General features: G+C 39.4%; 2 protein-coding genes across 2 annotated transcripts; one reads left to right on the top strand and one right to left on the bottom strand.

Annotated features, from left to right (window-relative positions):
* Positions 1 to 29: 29 nt before the first annotated feature.
* Positions 30 to 3373, top strand: polr2c (RNA polymerase II subunit C). The gene is made up of 9 exons (XM_044036955.1): positions 30 to 193; positions 1380 to 1429; positions 1527 to 1595; positions 1693 to 1745; positions 2085 to 2213; positions 2300 to 2351; positions 2658 to 2826; positions 2932 to 3006; positions 3115 to 3373. Exons 1-9 carry the CDS (start codon positions 108 to 110, stop codon positions 3257 to 3259), a joined length of 828 nt encoding a protein of 275 aa, XP_043892890.1. The 5' UTR covers positions 30 to 107; the 3' UTR covers positions 3260 to 3373.
* A 2758-nt stretch (positions 3374 to 6131) lies between these two features.
* Positions 6132 to 21318, bottom strand: tdrd12 (tudor domain containing 12). Its single transcript, XM_044036894.1, has 38 exons — positions 21267 to 21318; positions 21009 to 21045; positions 20212 to 20367; positions 19958 to 20094; positions 19167 to 19286; positions 18854 to 18909; positions 18679 to 18764; positions 18344 to 18506; positions 17745 to 17809; positions 17553 to 17662; positions 17398 to 17463; positions 17222 to 17273; positions 16639 to 16718; positions 16406 to 16447; positions 16239 to 16307; positions 15838 to 15915; positions 15230 to 15290; positions 15010 to 15132; positions 13799 to 13984; positions 13507 to 13660; positions 13242 to 13369; positions 12848 to 13039; positions 12527 to 12655; positions 12201 to 12318; positions 11910 to 12049; positions 11551 to 11780; positions 11337 to 11418; positions 10890 to 11068; positions 10483 to 10690; positions 10113 to 10205; positions 9819 to 9991; positions 9422 to 9730; positions 9228 to 9271; positions 8759 to 8822; positions 8561 to 8674; positions 6744 to 6897; positions 6412 to 6472; positions 6132 to 6309 (listed from the first exon to the last, which is right to left on the bottom strand). The coding sequence occupies exons 2-38, from the start codon at positions 21030 to 21032 to the stop codon at positions 6242 to 6244; spliced, it is 4314 nt and encodes a 1437-aa protein (XP_043892829.1). The 5' UTR covers positions 21033 to 21045; positions 21267 to 21318; the 3' UTR covers positions 6132 to 6241.
* Positions 21319 to 22789: the final 1471 nt, after the last annotated feature.

Raw genomic sequence — 22789 nt, 5'->3', positions numbered from 1 at the left:
CAGCGAGCGGTAAGTATTTCCGTGTTGGTCGAGACGAAGCAGCGGCAGCAGCAGCAGAGAAAGAACGTGTTTACAACGCGAACTTTTAAACATATTAAACTGCAGCTATGCCGTATGCTAACCAGCCCACGGTGAAGATCACGGAACTGACTGACGAAAATGTCAAGTTCGTCATTGAAAATACAGATTTGGCGTAAGTATTATGCACTCACTGGTCCATTCAGGCAGCAGACGTTGTTGTCCACGGCACCCAAAACACTGCTGTGTTTACGCGGTAAATGACTGCATTATGATATAGAACAACGGGGGAAACGTTTCTTTTGGACGTTGGTCGGTGTTATTTCCGAGTCTGAAATGTTTGTGTGGTCTTGTTCGCTGTATTTAAACATAAACACAGCTCAACGTAAGAATTACTGATGCCTATGCAACCACTGCTCATTTCCATACAGTTCAGTTCATAGCAAATGTTGGATTAAGTTGAAATTAGATTAGGATGAAAAATATTTGCCTTTTCTTACGTAGAAAATTGAATTAGACCTTGCTTTATTGGTCAAGTATGAGTCCACGTACTGTAGTGTATAATAACAGATGTTGTCTGTGATCCAGTTGCTGAGCATTTATGGGACAAATCTGGAAATCTACCTGTGGAGGTTATTTGAGTACAGTGAACTTATTATTGTATGTAACAGTTAAGGATAAAATACATATTCATGATTTAAAGAAGGGGAAGAGAGAGGAAGAGGTTCAGAATTAGCCGATGGAGACTAGTGGGCTACAATAATGAGGAGAGAAATTGGTTGTTTGCTAAGTGAATGAGGAACGAGAAATCAGAGCACAAGATTGGTGGAATATGCTAGGGATGCACAATATTATCAGCACGATATACTTATCAGCAGATATTGGCTTTAAAAGTATTATCGGATATTGTCAAACACCAAGCCCTCCACAACTATGTTTTTATCAAGGAAGAAAATGTGTATCTTCTGCGACATGAGTATGCAAAATATTGTTAATTTTACTACAGAAAAGAACTAAATGGCCTTTGCAGTTGGGCGCAGGGAAAAACTTGCATCACTGTCGTATCTATTATCAGCCCAAGCACTCCCAATATATCAGCATGCCCGATATCAGCAAAAGTCCAATATCGTGCATCCCTAGAATATGCCGTAAATTAACTGACCGTTTTATTTATAAAGGAACAAATGTTGCAAAAGCCAATCCCACAAGTGTAGAGTCTCCCCTTAAGCTTATTACTCTTATTCACTTGAGTTTGTAAGCACAACTGTCAGATTTAATTCTGCCCAGGACAGAAGAGGTTTTTGCGTTTTTGTCCCAGTGTGTCGTTCACATCTTACATTATCTGTTTTTCCTCTTTCCAGGGTTGCAAATTCTCTCCGCCGTGTGTTCATGTCAGAAGTTCCCACTATAGGTGAGGTGCCATTTTGATTGGCTAACGGATTATCAAATGTATTTGGCACAATATTCTCATAACCTGGCAATAACTCGACTTGTTACTTATGTTACAGCAATTGATTGGATCCAGATCGATGCCAATTCATCAGTACTGCATGATGAGTTCATAGCACACAGAGTTGGTAAGTATCACATCATACTATATATTGCTAAACATAAGCACAGAAGCCCCGATACTTGAGAAGATGACTGATGCGTTGATGTTTTCTGTGTCGTCAGGTCTCATACCTCTCACAAGTGATGACATTGTGGACAAAATGCAGTATTCTAGGGTGAGTATTCTGGTATTAGTCATTTATATGATAGCGCCAATGACCCACAAGGGTTCAGTGTGTAGATGTAGCAACACAATTGGCGAGCCAAAGCCACTGAATGAATACTTTAGTGAATGGGTGACAGTCTCACTGTGATGTTAAGTGCTTTTAGAGACCAAGATTATCAAAGGATTATGTACATGATAAAGTATAGTATATATTTACAATAGGTACTGAACTCTAACCACAAGATTACAAATGACTGGGGAGGATAAGTGAAAACTCAGCATTTATTTACCTCTGTGTGTGTGTGTGTGTGTGTGTGTGTGTGTGTGTGTGTGTGTGCTCCCCCTGCAGGACTGTACCTGTGATGATTTCTGTCCAGAGTGTTCCGTTGAGTTGACCCTGGATGTTCGATGCACTGAAGATCAGACTCGTCATGTCACCTCACGTGACCTTTTGTCCAACAACCCCAGAGTCATCCCAGTGGGTCTTCTATTTATATATCACAACAAATCATTGCATGAAAGCAGGAGAGAAGCTGACTGTTCTTTTGTGCGGTGGTTTTTCAGGTGACTTCCAGAAGTCGAGACAATGATCCCAATGACTACGTTGAACAAGATGGTAAGCCTAAAGCTGTCTTAATGGATAAGCAGTGTTGAGGTTCAGTTGGGGAGGTTTTGTATGGGGTGATACAAGATAGACCTCTTATAGGCTCTGTTTACAGCCTTGAAATTATGGCTGTCGTTAATCTGCTGCGTTTCATGTGTCTGTCATTCACAGTCTGTTGCTTTTACAGTGATTTTGCCTTTAAAAATTATACAGTCAAAAATATTCCTCAGTAAGTTAAAGTGTTGATATGAGCAGAGATGGAAAGGTTGATCATATTTGACCTTTTACATGGTCCTTCCCAATGCTTCCTCGCAACAGATATTTTGCTCGTGAAGCTACGTAAGGGTCAGGAACTGCGACTCAGGGCATACGCCAAGAAAGGCTTCGGTAAGGAGCACGCCAAGTGGAACCCAACAGCGGGGGTGTCCTTTGAGTATGATCCAGACAACGCACTGAGGCACACAGTCTTCCCAAGACCTGAGGAGTGGTGCGTTATCATGCTCCAGTATTACTCACTACACATATTAAATGCATATGCAGAAGAATGATTCCTCACACTACCAGACTAATATGACACCACTCACATTTGTAGGCCAAAGAGCGAATATTCAGAGATTGAGGAGGATGAGGTTCAGGCTCCCTATGACCCCAACGGAAAACCCGAAAGGTGACAACATAATTTTCCTATTGTTGAAAGTATTACTTTATTTCTTTGCAAATATGCAAATGTCTGAACTACACACAAACTCACATGTGGCTCATTTCCCTGTTACAGGTTCTATTACAATGTGGAATCATGCGGCTCTCTGCGACCTGAGACCATTGTGATGTCAGCACTGGCTGTCCTAAAAAAGAAGTTAAGTGACCTGCAGACCCAGTTGAGCCATGAGATCCAGAATGATGTGCTCACCATCAACTGAGGCGTCTCACTACCAGACCAGTGATAGGTTTTAAGATCCCAGTTAAGATCACACATCTCTATTTTGTTTGTTTTGTTAATTGTTACCTTTAATAATAAAAAAGAAATCTCTTTATTTCTCAGTGGGTTTAATATTATTTTTTAAATTATATTTTCAATTTTATAAATGTATGTATTTTTCATAAATAATGTGTTCAAAATTGGAGGCAGTAGATGTGTTGATTTACACAACATGTGTAATTTCAATACTTTTTTGAACCTGTATCAACTAATAACATTACATTACTACCTACAGTATGTGAATGTTGAAGTTTAAATACTCACTATCCCAATGACCACTTGCAGAACACAGAAACATTTTAATTTGACAGTAAACAGAAAAAATCCTCAGAGGTACATGTTCAAATAAACTCAGAACAAATAACTTTCAAGTCTGAAAGATGAATATTAATGCAATTTAAAACAAAGTAACAACAAATGAAAATGTTCAATGGGAGAGCAAAACACCATCCGTCATCAATTCTCTCAACCACTCATCTGATAAATTAAACTCCCCATTGTACCTTACTTCAGACAAAATGAACACAAATAATACTGACATTACAATACAGTGAACTTTTGATGCATTAGGGTCTATTATTCCCCCAAGGAGGTTATGTTATTTGTCTACTGGCATGATTAGTCCAAGTGGAAAGAGGTACGACTGCTTTAGCTGATCTAGGGTGTAGTATTTTTGAAAAATTGTGCTTCCCAACCTCAGTTTGCCCTGAGTTGAGAAATATCTTCATTCTTTTCTTTCTTATGTAGGTCCTGTTAGCTTAACTAATAGCAAAGATGGCAGACACTGTTTGCATTCCGGGAATGAGGTCCTGTCTCCCTATGAGTGAGTCTAAAAAGTGCAGAATTAAAGCTGCAGGTTCAAGCCTCGGAGTGTCACTGGTGGGCACGAAACAAAAAAAACAATTAAGATAATTCTTGACTCTGGGGAAACTGAGGTTGGGAAGCACAATATTTCAAAAATACTACCCCTATTCTAGTAATACAAAGCTAAATGCAAATTGGTGAAGTATTCCTTTAAGCATTTAGGTTAATGACAGAATGTTGCTAGATTTGTCGCTAGTCGCTTAATGTTAAAAACAAAAAAAAGTCACCAGGGGTCTGTATACATTCACTTATGGCGCATTTCCACCTGCTCTACTCGACTCGCCACACCACGGCACAGTTTAAGTAGCGTTTCCACTAGCATAGTACCTGGTACCAGGTGCTATTTTTAGTACCTGCTCCGGCAAGGTTCCAAAAGTAGGTACTATGCGATGATTGGTCAGACTGCCGGCCGCTGACTGGCCAGAGTCCCGTCACAGGAAGAGACGTCCCACACACAAATCAAGCCGAACAGCACCGAACTGCAGATCACTTAAAACTACATAACTATCCTAAAAATGTGGGTTAATCTCCAACAACTACAGAAGTCTGGTGTAAAGTCACTAGTCACTCGCGTGTGTAGTGTATAAAACAAAGTCACTGCCGTTTCACTGAGCCATGCAGTGATGACTTGAGGCGAGGCGAGCCGGTGGAAATACGCCATAAATATGCACATGGAAACTTAAACAGACATTATCTCCCTTTCTTTCCCTTGGCTCATCTGCTCTGTTTTTTCATGTAATGTTACAGCGCAACTGCAGTGCTGGCATATGTACTACAGTGTTTTGTAAATCAGGTGAAACTAATAATCTGAAAGTGGGTCGTGGGGGGGGGGAATGTCCCACATCGTTTGGCCTCACAGCCTGTATTTTTCCACCAGTCAGTCGGAAACTGAAGAATCCTTTTGGATGACAGGTGAAATGTCTTCAACTTAACTCATGCCAAGTCCAGTTGCCTATTACTAACTACTGAATATGGCCCTTACACACAGTGAGACAGACCAAAGCACTCACCTTGACTGACCTTGAATGCACCACAAGGTCAGTGAGGGTGGATAATGGGAATGGGCCAGTGTGTGAATGGTGATTGGAGCACAGGTAGCAGAGACAATAAGTGAACTGCCCTGAGTCAGTGAACAGAAATGAGACAAAATAATGGCGTATTTCCACCGGCTCTACTCGCCTCGGCACGGCACGATTAGGTTGCATCTCCACTACAAAAAAGTACCTAGTTAACGTGGGCGGAGTCATCACTGCATGGCTAAATTTTATGAGTGACCAGTGACTTTACACCAGATTTCTGTAGTTGTTGGAGATTAATGTGGTGTCTGACATATCTTACCATAAAACCACAAGCGAGAAGTAACTCAATAGTAATGCACAAAACCAGGATTACTATGATTCATGATTTTGTCTACAGGTTGATCACTGATCATCTAATGAAGCCATGCTGTCTGTGATCTCTGTTAGGATGTGAGACATTATCTTTTTATTCCTGCCTCTGCTGTCTGATTAAGCAGTGTTTCAGTCTGTCTGATTGGCTGGACCGGCGACAGAGTGGCTAAATATTTTTCACTGTGAACTAGACCTAGATCTCTGCACGCTACATACTTCACAAACACACATTGTGTGTATATTAACCCAAAATAACTTTCTCAGATCTGCTCCTTACAATCTGTTTAGGTAGTATTTGAGTTATCCTGCTGATACACAGCAGTGAAAACACACTCCTTGGTTGAGGTAATAAACCCCCTTGACTTACTCTTCTTAATTTTAACAAAGTAATATCAATTGAAATGTGATTCATCATAACCACAAACTGCACCCCCCAAAATGACCATAAGGTTGACTCAACTAACCTATGAGCTAACAAAAATTGTTTTAAGACAAACTTATGGAACAGCTGCATTGTTTTTAGCTGAGTAATAAACAACAACTCATCCATCCATGGTTTTCTAGAGCTACTTACTGAAGATGGTTGCGACAGCATCAGGTTAATTCAACAAACCCTGAAGTGCACACCCACAAAGGCACTGAACATGATGTTTGTTGCCCTTTCATCATCAGTCACTGTCGGTCTCTGAGTCTACATACCAGTCATTCTCTCCTGTGTTCGCCACAAACGACGGACCTGAAGAACAGAAACAAACGATTAATGTAGCAGATACTGCATATTATACTCGAGTACCAAAAACAACATGAAGTTCATGTTTTTACAGACTATGAATCTTACCGTTTGGAGCTTTGTCTTCATCCTGTTCAATGTGATCCATATCATAATTCACAAAAATATTCTGTATAAAGAAATAATCATGCATCTTAGAGAGCACATACATCGGCCAACACATTAGTCTTTACTCTCATGATAATTTGGAATATACAGTATGTTGTATGTATAACTACATTAATGGTTATAGTTTATAGTTCAGTAGGAGAGTTAATTTAAAACACAATATCTATCTGGTGATTAATACTACTCGTGTGAACTGCAGTAATACGTTTCTATTACAGGAATCTATAACACTTGTATAATACAGTATAAAGTCGGTAGATAATTTCACTTACCTTGTTTCTAAGAAGTTTCTCCCAGTATCCCCGTCGTCGTTTGACCAGTTTAATGACTGGCTCATTGGACTTCATTTCCCAGTGCGAGCTGCCCGCATTAATGCTGTCGTGAAGCTCCAGGTCTGCTCTGTAGTTCCGACCATTCACTCTGCAACTGAACACAATGAGCAGAGAGAGAGAGAGAGAATGTTAAAGTGATAGAAAGGACCACTTTTCACTCTTCTTTTCTTCCTCCCTCTACACTGCACAGAGGGCCGTTTAACCATGGTGACAATGTAAAGCAGCATCTCAGGATGACCTCCCTCTAGTCCTCAAGCAGTCTGCAAGTTGATTGGAGGGCAACAAGTCTGAGGTCACCATATAATTGTGTAATAAAATATGTATTTTATTGTGTATGTAGGTGCTTATAATTATTGTCAATATAAATATTATCAAAATGATCTCACTAGATTTACATGTTGCATTGGATTTTAGTTAAGAAGTTTATATTTTTACTTTAATGAACACACATCTGTGTAGTAGTTGTTGCTTTAAATACCATTTTGTAGTTTCAACAGAAATGTTTATTATTTCTGTTTTTGGTAGGAAACCACACCTGTGCAGGTTCACTTGTTCTACTTATGACCACGTCAAGACACATTGTTTAAACTCACAGCCAATCGAGAAGCATGTCCTCGACCAGGTCCCTGTGCTCAATTTCTGGACAATCACTGAAATCTTGATTTGTGCCAAAAAGATCCAGTTACTGTCACTAAATCCTGTGGTATGTGCTAGTTGGTGTTAGCCGTAGTGTAAGGGAGATAATTTAACAGCAACAACAACACAGGGATGTAGACATGTTACAGACAGGGAGAATAATGTAATAAGATGTCAAATCTTATAGATGGCATGACAACTTCCTGATATATAATAATCATATGATGCTATATACTGATTTTAAACCATTTTATTAAGAGCTAAAGTAATTTAGAAGTGTATACCAAAAACAGAAGCACAGAAGTTCCTGTAGGTACAGTACTGTGCAAAAGTCCCCACCATTAGATTTTTTTGTTTTAGCAATGATATGACCATACAGTATCATTATGCCTTAATCACTTTATTGGAACACATCCAGAAAATATGAGAAACATGGGCAGTTATAAAACACATTTTTCAGGAAATAAAGCTCAGCTTCTATAGTTAAAAGTGCTGAGTATTTAGCATGACCTCCACTGGCACTTGGATAATAACACTGGTAACCTTGGCTTTGTTAAACCTGGAGTGGAAGCCTAATTATTGTTATTGGTAAAACTGAAATATTTGCTGTGAAAAGGGTAAGAAATGCCTGAGCATTACATACACAAGCTAGCACAGCTTGCTAATATAGAAGACAAACTTTCAGTTACATAATTCCAATTCAAATGCGATTGATCACAGAATTTGACATAAAAACAACAAAGTTGAGATTTTTGCACAGTACTGTACTCAGTGTAGCAGAACTGAGTACACATCTCAAAAATAACGAGTAATAATCACACCCTTGACTTTAACATCTGTCTATGAAAACTGAGTTAACTGATGTAACAGAATGATTTGATTGAATAATGTGTACGTTTTTGTGTTGGAGCCATTGTTCCAACAAAGAAAAAGCAACAGACACTCTCGAACAGAGCTATGAATTAAGCTCCAGCTTTGTGAGTGTTTACCTCACTGGGAGGCCAGTCATGCTAAACATGTACCCACTCCCACCAGTGTAAAGTGCTCTGGATAAAAAGCTCCACTGATTGTTGGATGTGATGACGAGTGGATTGATCACTGGTGGTCCACATCTGACAGACCTGTAGGTGACTCTGTCAGGGTAGAAGTCACAGCGCTGGCTCTCTGGGTTCATCAGCTTCACTGTGGCAATCACAGAGTCTGATGTCTGGTACCAGCGGACCTGAGGATGGAAACTGAAACGACAGAACTTTAAAATGAAACCCCATAATATTTCTTGTGTTCCACAGACTACAAATTATTATAATCTAGATAAGCACCTTTTTGTGGAGCCATCGCTGACTATTTCAGTGGTGACCTGTTGGATGTTGTTTTGATCATTGCCTGCAGGTAAATACACAAGGTACATAATTACATCCTGGCAGCAGGGACTGTTTGTCAAAGACTCAAGGAACACATTTTTGTCTTTGTACACCTTTTCTGATTGTTAACAAGAGCAACACACTGTAAATTACGACATTACATTCTCTTATAACAATTATTTTTTCTTTCCTAAAGAAACATATCTCCCATATAAATATATAATGCTCAACAGACACCGAGTGTTATCTCAAATGAATGTGCATAAGGTTCTAAATCCTGCCTTTTATTAATATTTTGGGGATTATTTTGTTTTTATTTCAGGATGCTGTGGGTCAGAAAAAGCTTGTTTTCAGACCCGCTCTGGCCCTGGGACCGTATGTTGCTCATAAGTGGTGTGAGGCTAAAAATAATTGAATTATTTTTTACCAGCAGCCAGGCTGGTGGTGGGACATAGTTCTCCATCTCCATTCCTGTGTAAAATGAACAATTGATCTTTAATGCACAGGTTAGACAAAAAAAAAAAACGACGACAAGTTTTAAAGTCTGAAAAAAAGGCAAACCTAGAGATTTTTCACTGATCTGAATCTATCAAAGTAGCACTCCTTGGTAAAGACACAAACCTTATATGTTCAAATGAATTTTGTTTCCCAGTGTGATTACTCCTCTGTTCATTTGCAGCCTGAATATCTGACAAGACTTCCTGATCACACAGTGAGACAGGGCACAGTTGATTATCTGGTGATTCTGGGACTGGGCACTGCTCCATTGAAGACACTAGATTTAATGGCTCGAGTTGAGGAAGGTCTGGCACTGGCTCGAGTTGAGGAAGGTCAGAAAGCATTCTGGCCTCTGCTGCCCTGACGACTTCAGCCATAGCGCATTCCTCAGCTTTGATCCTGAGCTCTGGAGACATTGATCCGTCCTTCAACCTACAAAATCACCAGCGACATGTTGCTTCTGTCTTGCGTGGTAATAATGGCAAATAAATCCTGTTAATTCAATGCGGCATTTCCTTACCCAGTAATGTGACCCGCCTCTTTGCCGTTGTTGGTCTCACCTCCCTGGCAAAGCTGCTTCAGAAGGTCCAGATGCTCTGGGTTGCCGACTCCCATTCCAGTATTCAGGATCTCTGACCGGACGGCATATTCGTTGATAATGGTTTTCATACCCGGTACCCGAGTCACCCGGACCTCAAAGAACATGATATAATAAAACCACACATTCCACAACATATTTCATATTAGTCAAAACATGCAGAGCCTGTGGATTAGTTGGCAAATACACAGAAATGATAAACAGAAGAAAACAAACCATGGAATCAACAAAGACGGCGTTTCCCAAACTGAGAACAGCTCTGGCCCGGTGCTGCAGACCTTTGATCTTCTGGCTGATGGCTCTGGTGACCTGCAGAACAGATTGAAATAGACTGGGTCTTTCTTTTTGTTATGAGAGTCATAGTCAACATTTTACATCTAGCATAAAGATTCGCTTAAAGTTAAAGCTGGCCTGCAAAGTGGGCAGGATTTCGACTGTCTGATTGAGACTCCTCCTCGAGTTGTTAAAAACTTGAACTGAATATCAATCAGTTTCAAAATATTCTGCAACCCCAATCTACCCTCACACAAGTAGATCTAGAGGAAACCCTGTATAATGGTTACAAAATTAGGAAATCAGCAGGAACCTTTGGGTGCCAGTCGATTTCAGCATCAACTGGTTTGACCGAGCAGACAATGATCTCCACGGCCTGGGCAGGCAGAGCGTGGAACTGCTCTGGCAGCTGAAGGATCTGGTGAGATTTCACCTCCTCCTCCTTTCCCACATCAATGAACCGAACAATGAGTGTGAAAAACAAGCAGTTACGCCTGTCTGGGACAGAGAGGATCTTCACCCTGCAGGAGAGAACACAGTTACGTTACATCCCATAATAGCTCATATTCAGACAGACCTATTCAAATTGGCAAAATTCAAACAGACCAACAGGGTTTTCTTGTTTTATAACTTGGGGGCCAATATAATTAGTCTTAAGGTTAGTCTAATCTGCTGCTGTGTGACTAATTCCTGATGTTGTATTAAATGATTATGTCATACCTGTGGAAGAAATCATCCTCTTCCACGGCATACAAGCCTCCCTCCACCAACACTTCAGCTCCTGGTTTCTTATCAGCATAGTAAGAAGTCATCTCTGATGCCAAGCTATCAAAACCACTGTCTTTTGTAACGATTCGACCGTAGAAGACAGACGCTGTCTTGATGTAGACTGGTACGACCTGGGACAGTATTTGGCAACAGATTAACTTAAACTAACATTTATTTTTTTTAAATATTCTATAGGATACATACAGTTGACAATTTGAAATTAGCTCAGCAAATGCTAATGTTTGCATTGTAGGCAAACTTTAGGGCTACTTCGATTTATTTGACAAAGCCTGTTAATAACAAAGCTCTGTAACATGAGTGAGACAAAAGATTTTGACAGAAATTTGCAATAAAAAAAAAAACTCACAGAACAAATTACAAAAAAATGTGCATCCTCACTTCTATGACTCCAGAGGTGGGGAGGTCAGATTGGTCGAGCTGGGAAATGAACCTGTGACGGTCAGAACATGTACTGCTGTCTCTACAGAGAGAAACACACAGTCACATTATGTATTACATATTCTACATTTGCTGTTACATTAAAACACCAGAGGAAACGACTTTAAAACCACTTTGTAGACCTTCATTAATTGAAGATAAATGCAAAACAGACCTGCAAACTCCAAAGTTCTTCAGATAGCTGCAAAGAGGTCTGTTGATCTTGAGATCCTCCCGTGCCACAAGGACACCCTGGGCGAAGGACAGCAGCTCAGGGGGCAGCAGGGCGTCTGTTCTTCCCAGATAGCGCAGAACCCCGACAACATGAGGAGCATTCCTCTCTGAAATCAGCAGCACTGACCTGATGACACAAGGACAGCTCTCTGTTTGATCCTGGGTTAAAACCTAAGAGGAGAGATCACATACAAATTAAACAAGTTATAGATAGTGCAAGTGTGAATCCTCATTCATACTGAAAAACATTTTCTCCACCAAGATTAATTTTGACTTAAATCAAGATTTGCTCCTTCTCACCCGTCCTGAGAAATTTCTGAAGTTGTCAGACAAACAGAGGAGTCGACTGCCAAACAGCTTGGGAGAAGTGGGAAAGCCGTAGTGGATGACGCAAGTGGCATCTTTGATCCCAAAACACTTGAGACACTCATTGGTGGTTACTACAGGTTAGTGGTTGCCAATAAAAAAAGAGATACAACAGTGCTGTTAAGAGAGGAATTTCACTTCACAAAGCTTTCTGATAAATAATAAAATATATATATATATATATATATACATATACACACACACACATAAACATGTTATGTTTACCCAAAATAACATGAGTGCCACGGCCGATGTTTTTCCTCCACTCCTGGATGACAAACTCAAACTGGTGTGTTAAGCCCTCATGAGTCTTGAGGCAGAACAATGATTTGTTCTTTACAGCCTGGGGATTAGAAAAGACACAGGTTAGGATTAAATATTTAAACTGATGGTCTCTATTCCCCATGATCAAAACCAAAAGGTTTCCTGTCTGTAAGTAATGTTGAACAGAGAAAGACAATTTTTAGTCAAACAAAATAGAAGTGCATCTGGCAGGGGGTGGTTTTGAATCTTCTGGTAGTACTGAAAATGCAATAGAGTTGTTCAATTACCATGAACACATTTTCAACTTCCTGAGCAGAGTTGGTAATGATCAGAGTCTTCTGACAAACATCCAGGCTGAAATCCAGTGTGCCCAAAAGTTCTGAGATCTTGCTGCTCTCTGGAGTCATGAGGATGAGCTGTGTGAAGAAAAACACAATCACATCTACACGTCTACAGTCATCTACACGTCTACAGTAATTACAGTATATATATGTTAAGCTTGAATTGTACTTAGATTAATGCTAATAATCATATTTTGTTACATCAACATCTAATGAGATATAAGTGTATCATGGCAAATGTAACAAGCTTTAGCTCTTATGACTGACCTGCTGAACGTTACCATAGAGAGCAGCTTCCTCTGGGATGGTTATGACAATGCAGGGATATGGCATATAATTGGTTAACAATGCCTCCATGTGACTTGTCCACTGCTTGGCCACAGCAACAAGCTGCTGAGGCCAGGAGACATTCCCCTCACTGGAGGTTACCTTCTGGAAATGCTGCAAGATGGTTGCCATCTACCAGGAGGACATTTATTAGTAGGAGGCAACAATTATCTGTACAACCCACTCTAAAAACTGGCATCAAAACAGACCAAACATTGACTATTTCCTTCAGAGTATGTCAATCATTTTGATGACTACATTACATAATTTTCAGCCAGTTAGCAGCTTTTTATTTTAGCGCAACAGCTAACAAGTATAGATAATGAATGTTAACCTCATCTGGAGCATGAGTGAAGAGCTGGTCGGCCTCGTCCAGCACCAGGTGGCACAGACGCAGGAACATGAAGCAGTGGAAGGACAGCAGACGGGCCAAACTGAAGGGAGTGGTCACCAATAGCAAGCCTGGTTAAAGCAAATGTTTCATTTATTTTCCTATTTTGAGAAATTCTTTGTAGCAACAAATTTATTTTTTTTGTCCCAATAATTTCACAAATGAGCAGTCATTTGCTGAACACCAGCAGAGAACGTGCTTTGCTCACAGTTCTTTGGGATCTTGACAGTCTTGGCCTCGTCCTTCCCGACACCCACCAACAGACTGAATGGATGAAGGATTTGGGCACCCTTGATACTCTCCAGTAGGTCATACACTGTCTGGACCTTCTCCCACTTTGGACACAGCACCACCACTATGGGCTGGATATAAACACATCAGTACATTAACAATTCCTAAAATAACTCATAGCTTCAGGCTAATGGTGGTGTAGCAGGCCGTGGTAGAAATGAACAAGGTTAATTTCAAAGGGGGAAAAAAAGCCTCACTGATATACTCACCCCTGTGCTGGAGGTGAAGGAGCAGAAGATGGAATTCAGCAGGATGTGGCTAAGGAGTGGGGCGAGGTAGCTGAGTGGCTGGTCAGCACCTTGGGAGATGACAATGGTGTTGTGTCCTTGAGACACAGGTGGCCAGCTGTAACGGTCAGCTGGAGACAGAGTGCTGTACTGCTTCCTCCGGAGCACCTGGAGGTGGACAGCCATTGTGAACTTTTCAGCTCTGGAAAGTGCTGGCAGCCATTAACTTCCACTACACATTTAACAACCAATCATGTTGTAGCATCTAATTTTTCTTAAATGTTTTAGTTGCACTGGATCACTGATACCTGCTCCTCTACTAATGTATGTTTCTAATTATGCTGATTATAGCCCGTGTGAAGAATGTATAAAGCTGTCACTCAAGTACCACTAACGTCTGGTGTACAGACACAAAATAGACTTTTGACAAACACTTCACCTCACAACATAAATCCTATGGACAGTGACATCAATGCGCTGAAAGCAACGTCAGACAGACTGATGTTTTGTTTAATTTTTTACAATATCATATGATGCCATCAGAAATTATTTAAAAGATGCTTTAATCCTATAATTACGGCATTTTTCAAATCATTTCTAACTTTTCTGACCTTGACCAGCAGCAAGATGCACCAGTCAAGTATGAGAATTACATGTGAGAACACAATAAAAGACCTTGCACTGAGAAGCAGAACATTAGAACAAAGAGCTGGGGGGGGGGGACATACATTAAGTATCAGTAACACTTAAAATAAGGCAATATTGCTTGCATTATAAAACCTTATGACAGTGACAAAATAATAACACAAAATAAGAGGCTCACTTATATTATTCCTCAATATCGGAAAATCTATACTGAAACCTAAAATTCCTTAACAAAAGAATATTTATAGGACCTTTGCAAAATGCTTGACCATTATTCATTTTTATTGAGATGAAATGACTTTCAGTTTTTCAAAACTAAATCAAATTTTTAGTTTTAATTATTATTAAAACTCTCTTTTTCATCATTTTCTACACCTTGGAATAATCTCATTTTAAATTTCAAAACGGCAATCTTTTCATTGTGAACACATTTTTTGCTGAAAACTGCTACCATTACTTGTTCTATTTTTCTTAATGCTTGTTTGTTTTTTTAATGATTGTAAAGTCTAAACAGCGTTAAACAAAACTCAGGGAACATTCTTGTTTACCGAGCGGAGAGCATCGGTGATAGGCGCATCTTCCAAACTGGTGCAGGGCTGAACTGTGAACGCTGAGTGCACCAAAACGCCACTTTTCATCGGATCACTAGGAACCACCTGAGGACAGTCAGGCTACAGAGAAAATCAGATGTTATTATTAACAATAGTGACAACCTGCTGCACTTGCTAATTTTGCAGCAGTTTTACACAATGACATTGTAAAACCTACAGCATCATCTCCAGCCTCTGGATGAGACTCCAGGGGCTCCGGATTCAACCACTCCAAAAACCTGTGACAAGACAACAGTCAGCCATCTTTGGTATTGAGGGGATAAAAGACATTTCACTTTGAACTCTTCTAAGAATCTTACTTGGACACAATTATGTTACAAGAGAAATATTGCCTTAATTATTATTCTACATTTTTTTATAGTGTAACTAAACCCCCTTCTTTGCAACTAACTCCACCCTATGCTTAATTTGGAAAATTGTCAAGAGGGAGAGTGTGAAGAAGGCAGAGTGGGGAGCGGGAAGAGTTACAGCTGTCTAACGGTGCTCCATGCTTCATGTGGTGGCGAAAGAAATAAAGAAAGAACACAGATCAACAGCTCCAGCATTAAGAAAAGAGGAGTCTGGGACAATGAGCCTCACGCTGATAAGATAAGAGACAGACGAAAGAGTGTACTAGTGAAGAAAGAATGGACTAGGAAAGCCAATAGTAAATTTTGACCCTCAGTAGCTGGTGTCTGAGCAGAGAGACATACTAGGTAAGTTTAATTCTATCACAAAATGTATAATTTTCAATATTTTACACTAAACTAAACATCTACGTCTCACCTTGAACAGGTTTGGTCCATTTTACTCCTCCGTGGCGTGTCTGCCTCTGTTGGTCCTGACTGCACTGATCTACTGGAGCTGCGGAAAGTTAAGAGGTTATGAACTAAAACACATCCTTGGAAACCATTGGAGGGAGACAACTCTCATTATTGATGTTTTGAATGTGGAATTCTCTCCTACTCTTGTTTGCTGGATGACTTAAGTTATGTGATTCTTATGCCATGCCACAGACACCAACACATCTTCATACCATCGGATGCTGACTTTGGAACTTTGTGCTAGACACAATCTGAATGATCTTTTCCTCCTTTGAGGACACAAAGGCCATAATTTCTTAAAATGAATTTATACTGCAACATAGCTATGCAAGCATTTAAATTGTGCAGAACATAGAACTGTACCTTGTGTCTTCATCTGCCAGATTTTCTACATGATTTAGGTCAATATCTGCATCTTCACTTTTTCCACCACTGAAAAGACAAGTGCATTGTAATAGCACTTTAGGGGCACACCGTGCAAACGGTTGGCTTATTTAAAATGTAAAGGAAGAAAGTGCCGGCATCCTCACCTCATATGGAAAACCTCTTCATCAACTGTTACTGGCTGATTGCTGTGTAAAGAAGTGTTAAAAACACACAAGTGAAATATTAGGTATATAAAATGCAGATTCATGGAACAAAACTTTGGGGGGACTAATTTTAAACTGCACTTTTTTGGTTAGTCGTGGTAAGACAAAGTTATGTGAAAATGTATTGATTTATTTATGAACACAATTTTTGAAACTGTTTTTAAAGACATTACTCTTCCTGTCCTGTGCAGGTGCCGGAGGCTGCAATCGTCTCTTTAGGTTCACCATGGCTAAGCTCTTCATGCTGACTGACCTGAAAGTGAAACAAAACAAGTTTTTTGCTTTAGAATCTAAATGATCAGATTACTCAATATTTAGTATTAGTAGTTAATTTTTGAAGAATTATTTGCACAGTTTACTAAATTGGACAGAATAAGAGGGAAACTGAATAGATTAGGACTTTCACTATATCATTATTGTTGTCAAATACTAATTTGCATACAATTAGTTTCACCTTCATCTGTGTTTATTGTATTTATAAAGATACAAATACCTAGGGAGTTACAATGTGAAACACATCATTACAGCTCTGTGGTAGAAAGCAAAACTATTTCTGGATTAGTTATACAATATAATCATATGTGTACTAATAAAAAAACATCTGCCATCAATAAACTGGTATATCCTTACACCACTATTTCTCAGCTACAACAGTCCACTGAACCTAAACAATTCAATGTTCAGAACCTATAAAATTATTCTTCTGAAAAATAAATGTTCTCCAGGAGAAGACTTTAATACAGTAAATGAACTCACACTATTAGCTGGCTGATGGAAGATACTGCCAGGATTCAGAAATTTCACGAACCTGTAGCAAAGGAAGGCCCCTCTCAGAATCAGTCAGTCACATGAAATGTGCTTGTTGGCTTACTACAGTGGTTAGGGTTACAATCACATGACACGGTAGGTGTATAAATTAGATCGGCCCTTACTTGAAAAGGCTGAGGTTTCTGGTCAGAGCTGCAGCCAGAGATGAGTCTGTGCCATCTGATGAGTCACTGTGACATAATGAGAGCAGGTCAATCAACTTATCACCATCATATCTGTTCAACAGCAAATTGGCCAGTTGATCCAGATGTGTGCTCACCTATCTACAGCAGCAGGGTGAGAGCTGCTCCTTGACCGGTTGCCTGTCGGTTGATCTGCAATGTTTGGTTTGATGTCCCCCTCAAAGGTCATCAGCTCATGCTGTTGGCTCTTAAACAGCAAAGGTCAGATATCAATGTGTATGGATGTTTACTGCAGTACTGATGGCAAAACAGTGAGCAGAACTACTGACCTGAGCTGAAGATGATGCTGTTAGCCAATCATCTGCTCTGTCAACAACTGCACCATTTGATATCACTGAGGGTTAAACCAGATTTGGGGTCAGTGTTAATGTCACTATGAAAGAGAGACAATGTCTGGGTGTGAGAAGCTCTTCATGTATATTGGCTTTAAGATGATACAATTCCCATTTAGAAATAAAAGTAAACATTTGTGATTGCAGGACAAGTTAGGAGAACTAATCTATATAATATGGGGTGGTGTGGCTCAGTGGTTAAGACCGGTACCCTGTGTGTGAAAGACATCATGGTCGCAATGGTTGCAAGTTCGACTCCACCCCTGGCTGATTGTACTTAATTCCATTGTAAGTTGCTTTGGATAAAAGCGTCTGCTATATGACATGTAATGTAATGTAATATTATAAAAAGCTCCAAAACAGCTATAACATGGACCTTGTCCACAGTGGTCTTTGAGCTGCACATACAGGCACAAGTGTGCACATAGATGCTTCAACATTCACAGATACCTTATGTAGTAGAAACAATACAATCCACCCTGTTGTCTTGAGTATATCTGGGCCACAGTTATGAACAGGTGCATCTGTATGTTTACCAGGAGATGGTTGTTTTTTTGCTGTCAGCTTGTTTGAAGGTGCAGAGACAGTCAGGGTTAAGATGCTGGGAATGCGATCCAACAAGTCCAATCTAGTGTTTTCAGGTGACCCTTTGCTATAACATGCAAACTTCTTTGCAACAAGGTCATCATTTACACACATCTATGAAAAAAAAACAAAAAAAAAACAGTTTACATAACTTAAATTTAAGTTATTTCCATGCTGAGAAAAAACTGTACAAGAAAATGTGAAACATACATCACAAAAAACAACTGCCAAACAAAAAGAAGAAATATGTGACTTGTGTCCTGCACTTGGGGAGATTAAAACTCACCTTGATGTTTGCAACAGTAAGGTAGAGATTGATGGAGGTTGAGTCTGACTCAGTTTCAAACAATACAGCCTCTGTCAGAGTTGATGCTAAATAATAATAATAATGATAATGTTATTTTAAAATCAAACTTACTGCACAAAAATTTAGTATACATCAAATTTTCACAGCTGCTTACCTTGTAACAGGTTGTGCAGGTAGAGTGTAGCTGAGCTGTCCCACTGAGTGGATGGCCTGCAGAGAAAAAGATCAAGACCCTGATCAGACAGGATGTGTTTCTGCAGGGAGAATCATTGTTCTCCTGTTATTTTCTGTTTTGTTGTTGAGTTTTGTTAAGTGCTTATGGACTGTGTGCCCTGTGTTTAAGAGTGCATCCCGCTTTTGCCGTCAATGCCTCACACAAAATGTAAAGACTTCTCTGAAGCAAAATAAACTTCACAATAAAGAGATCATAGGTCCTTCAACTGTGGTAATCAGGGAACTTGTCTTACACCAACTCTGCCTTTTCCTCAAACAAAGACACTCGAAGGGTTGTTGGTTTGAGTCCTGCCAGGTGGAACTTCCTCATCCAAAAAGGTAGCTGGAGGAATTTATCAACAGCAACTCGGATCCTAGTCAGACCAAGGCAAGAAAAAGGTTCAAATGTATTATTATTGTTACAACTACGACTTATGGTATCCATCTTGGCCCATGATACTTATGAGCGCAACTTCCGTCACATCCTGCCACTGAAGTAGAATCTTAAGAGAGATGATGTGATCATTCACTGCATTCTTACATGCAGTAAATTTCGCAATGTGAAAGTAACTTGCAATACAAACTGTCAATTTAACACCCATTCTGGTTAGGACACGATGCAATCAGGATCTATGCTAAATATATTTCTTAAAGAGTTTAATGGATTATTTTAGTGTTACTTTAATACTACGAGACTGTTTTACTGTGTGTGATTATCACATTAGAACAATGCAATGAAAACAGTCTGTATTTTCCAAATAATAAAAAATGTAAATATTTAAATGCACTCCATTTCTACAGACAGTGAAGCTATGAACTATCTGAAAAACATCAGATGTTTTTTTTTTTTTAAAGTAGATGGGACACAATCTTATTCATTTAAAGGCTGACAAAGAGCCAACCTATTATGTCCCACATCACCATAGGTTTTAGTGATCAGATTTCAGGATGAATGACATTACCAGGTCTGAATGGGGTCAATGTCTTCTACTTTGACACAATAAAATAACAGCTCAGTTAAGAGGGAATTGTGCTCCAGTCTTACTGATCTTTGGTGATGACGAGTCGTTCTCCATAGTCAACCAGGAGGCAGCGAGCCCTACAGGACGCCGAGTCCATGACAACAGACTCCACCACAGCCCGACACCACGACTTCATCATTGACCAGTACACCACATACACCTGAGGGGACATTTCACTTACATCCAATCTACCTCCAGTTCAACTACAGTCACAGAAAGGTGTTTCCTAACAAGAGAAATTCTGTAACACATATTGGTGACTACAAGTGGGCATTACCTGTCCCTCCTCTATTGACATTGGTTTCAGCTTGTGCAGGTCCAGATTGACGTCATGGTAGAAGAGGTTAATTTGAGTCAGCAGAGTATTGTGCTGTTCTGTCTTCTCTATGTTGTCCTGACTCACCCGGCCCCAGAGGCAGGAGGGGTTCTCAACCTGCAGAGATCAGAAGTGACCCTAACAGTTCTTGCTGCCTCAAAAGGCCCAGAATATTTGAATGTTCTATCCCATAAAATAGTTCAGATTGTTGAAAGTCTGATTATGTGAAATGTCTGCAAGTGTGTTTTATTAGAGATTAGACTTTTTAATTTGAGAAGGTCTCAATTTATAACTATACTGACTTTGTTTAGCATAAATGGTTTCATTCAATTTTGTTGAACACTGTGTACACAGAGACAAAGATTCTTTCTTTTCAGTGGGTTGCAGAAATCGACAATAATAATTCTGCATGACTAGTCATTATTTGAGTTCAAGAACGGTCCGAGAAAGGTATAATCTAATAGCATATACAGTTGTAATCCATTACAGTTGTATGTATTAAATATTAAATTTCATATTCATAACATGAATTCATAACTGACCATGTGTCACAGGAATGGCAGTAAAATGTTATGTTTATGGTTTATCAACTTTAAAAAGTGTCTTCTCATATTAAAAAGGGAGGCGAAACACTAAATTGGAGAGTGGCACGCGCCACAGGTAAATCGCTGTCCGCCATTAACCACAAAGCTTGGCCGAAGGTAATGAATGTCATGAACATGAAAAGTTCATGTTGAATTAATGAAAAGCTCACTTACCTTGAGAATTGATATTATCGGCATGATGCTCCCACTCCTTTAGACAAAGCAAGAAAACCGAGTATGTGTAATGAATTTCTGAAGCTTTCGCTAAAAGAAACAATTCAAATTTTAACGGATATCCACATTTTACACGAGTGACCGATCACGACTGACTAATTAGCTCAGTTTAGCTCAGTCCTCACCGCAAAACATTTACTGAGATGAGGCTCAGTTATGAAAATATCTACTTTTCTAGAGTCAAACTATAATATATACCTATTTGCGAACTTCTCAGCGTGACAGGTCGATGAATTGACCGCGGGACAAAAAGGACTAGCACTCTGGAGGCTGACCGATAGAGGGCGTCGTCTTTTTCTTCCTCTTTTTCGTTTACTCTTTTTTTTCTCGTTCTTTAACAGCGCATTGTCGCCATCTACCGTGCTGTAATGTCAGGTCAGGAAAGAAAACAAAAATAAATAAACAACAATAATAAATAGCAACTTATACAAACATTTACATTTACTTCCTAAGTGATTAATGAATAATCACACAGTTTTTGGTTTTACCTAAATTTTCTTTTAACGTTTGTTTTGTTTAAACCTGTGTGCACAGATCCCAGTCTTGATAATTCTGCTTTGAGATATTTTTTAGATGCCTCATCAGTTTGAGGGTGCATGCTCAACAGACCCTCAGTTAATATCATTATTATCACCTGTGTGTTTTTCTACTTTAACATGTCTGCTGTAAAAAAAGAAGGCATGTGATCTGTCAGTGCCACTGGTCTTTAAAGGAGGGTTATCGCACAACCATCTGACAATTGGTGTAATAGTTCTTGAGAATCCGAATAATTTCAAGTTTCTGGGCATGTTTCATATTTGTTGCTCTTTCCAGCCCATGTGATGGCAATACTACTACTACTATAGTATTAATACTACTACTGCTAAAACTACTACTACTACTACTACCACCACTACCATTACTGCTACTACTAAAAATAATAGTACAGCATCTTTGGATGAGTTGTGCTCAATACAAACTTGATGTGCAAAATTGGTGTCAGAGTTCCCCCAAAAAGAGCTAATATGTATTGTTGGCCTGTAGGGGGCAGTATAAAGCTATGTCTTATTGATGCATTTGCGCAGTGGTGTGCACAGACATTGTGAAGGGCAAGGGCGAAAATGTAAAGGGCACCTACTAACTTTCACATGGCACCCCTTTTGATTGGAATGGCACCCATAGGAAACAAAGTTGGCATCTTAAAGGACACTGCATCACTTTTCTCCACTAGAAAGGCACTCCTATAGAAACAATCTTTTTTTTATTGCTTTAGATGCCGCAATTGAATGACAGCCAGTAGGGGACTTCCTCGTGTTTCTGGAGCAGATGTTTCAAACTTGCGTCCATGTAATTGATTTTTTGTGGCCCTCTAATCAATATCAAGTTACAATTATTTCTCCAAGTATTATTAATAGATTAATGTTGTATCATAAATAAGTTTTATTGTGAACTATGCATTGTTCGATAATATAACACTTCTATATTTATATATATATATATTTATATATATATTAAACTGCTCTGTAGCAGGGTTTGTTGCTTCTTTGCATCCTTACAGCTTTAACCTTACAAGTTTAAGCTCACAATGCCCACATCTACTATACAGTTTCTTTCTTTCTCCAAAAAAGTTGTACTATTATTCAAATGACTGGCCGCCTCCTGACCAGACCAGATTTGTAGTTATTGACCTGTAGAGGGCAGTGTGAAACAGGTGTTATTGATACATTTGGGTCACTTAGAGT

Source organism: Solea senegalensis, linkage group LG10 (genome assembly GCF_019176455.1).
Source record: "Solea senegalensis isolate Sse05_10M linkage group LG10, IFAPA_SoseM_1, whole genome shotgun sequence".
Taxonomy (NCBI): Eukaryota; Metazoa; Chordata; class Actinopteri; order Pleuronectiformes; family Soleidae; genus Solea; species Solea senegalensis.
Note: the sequence above shows the minus strand (reverse complement) of the source record. Positions and strands in the feature narration are given on the sequence as shown.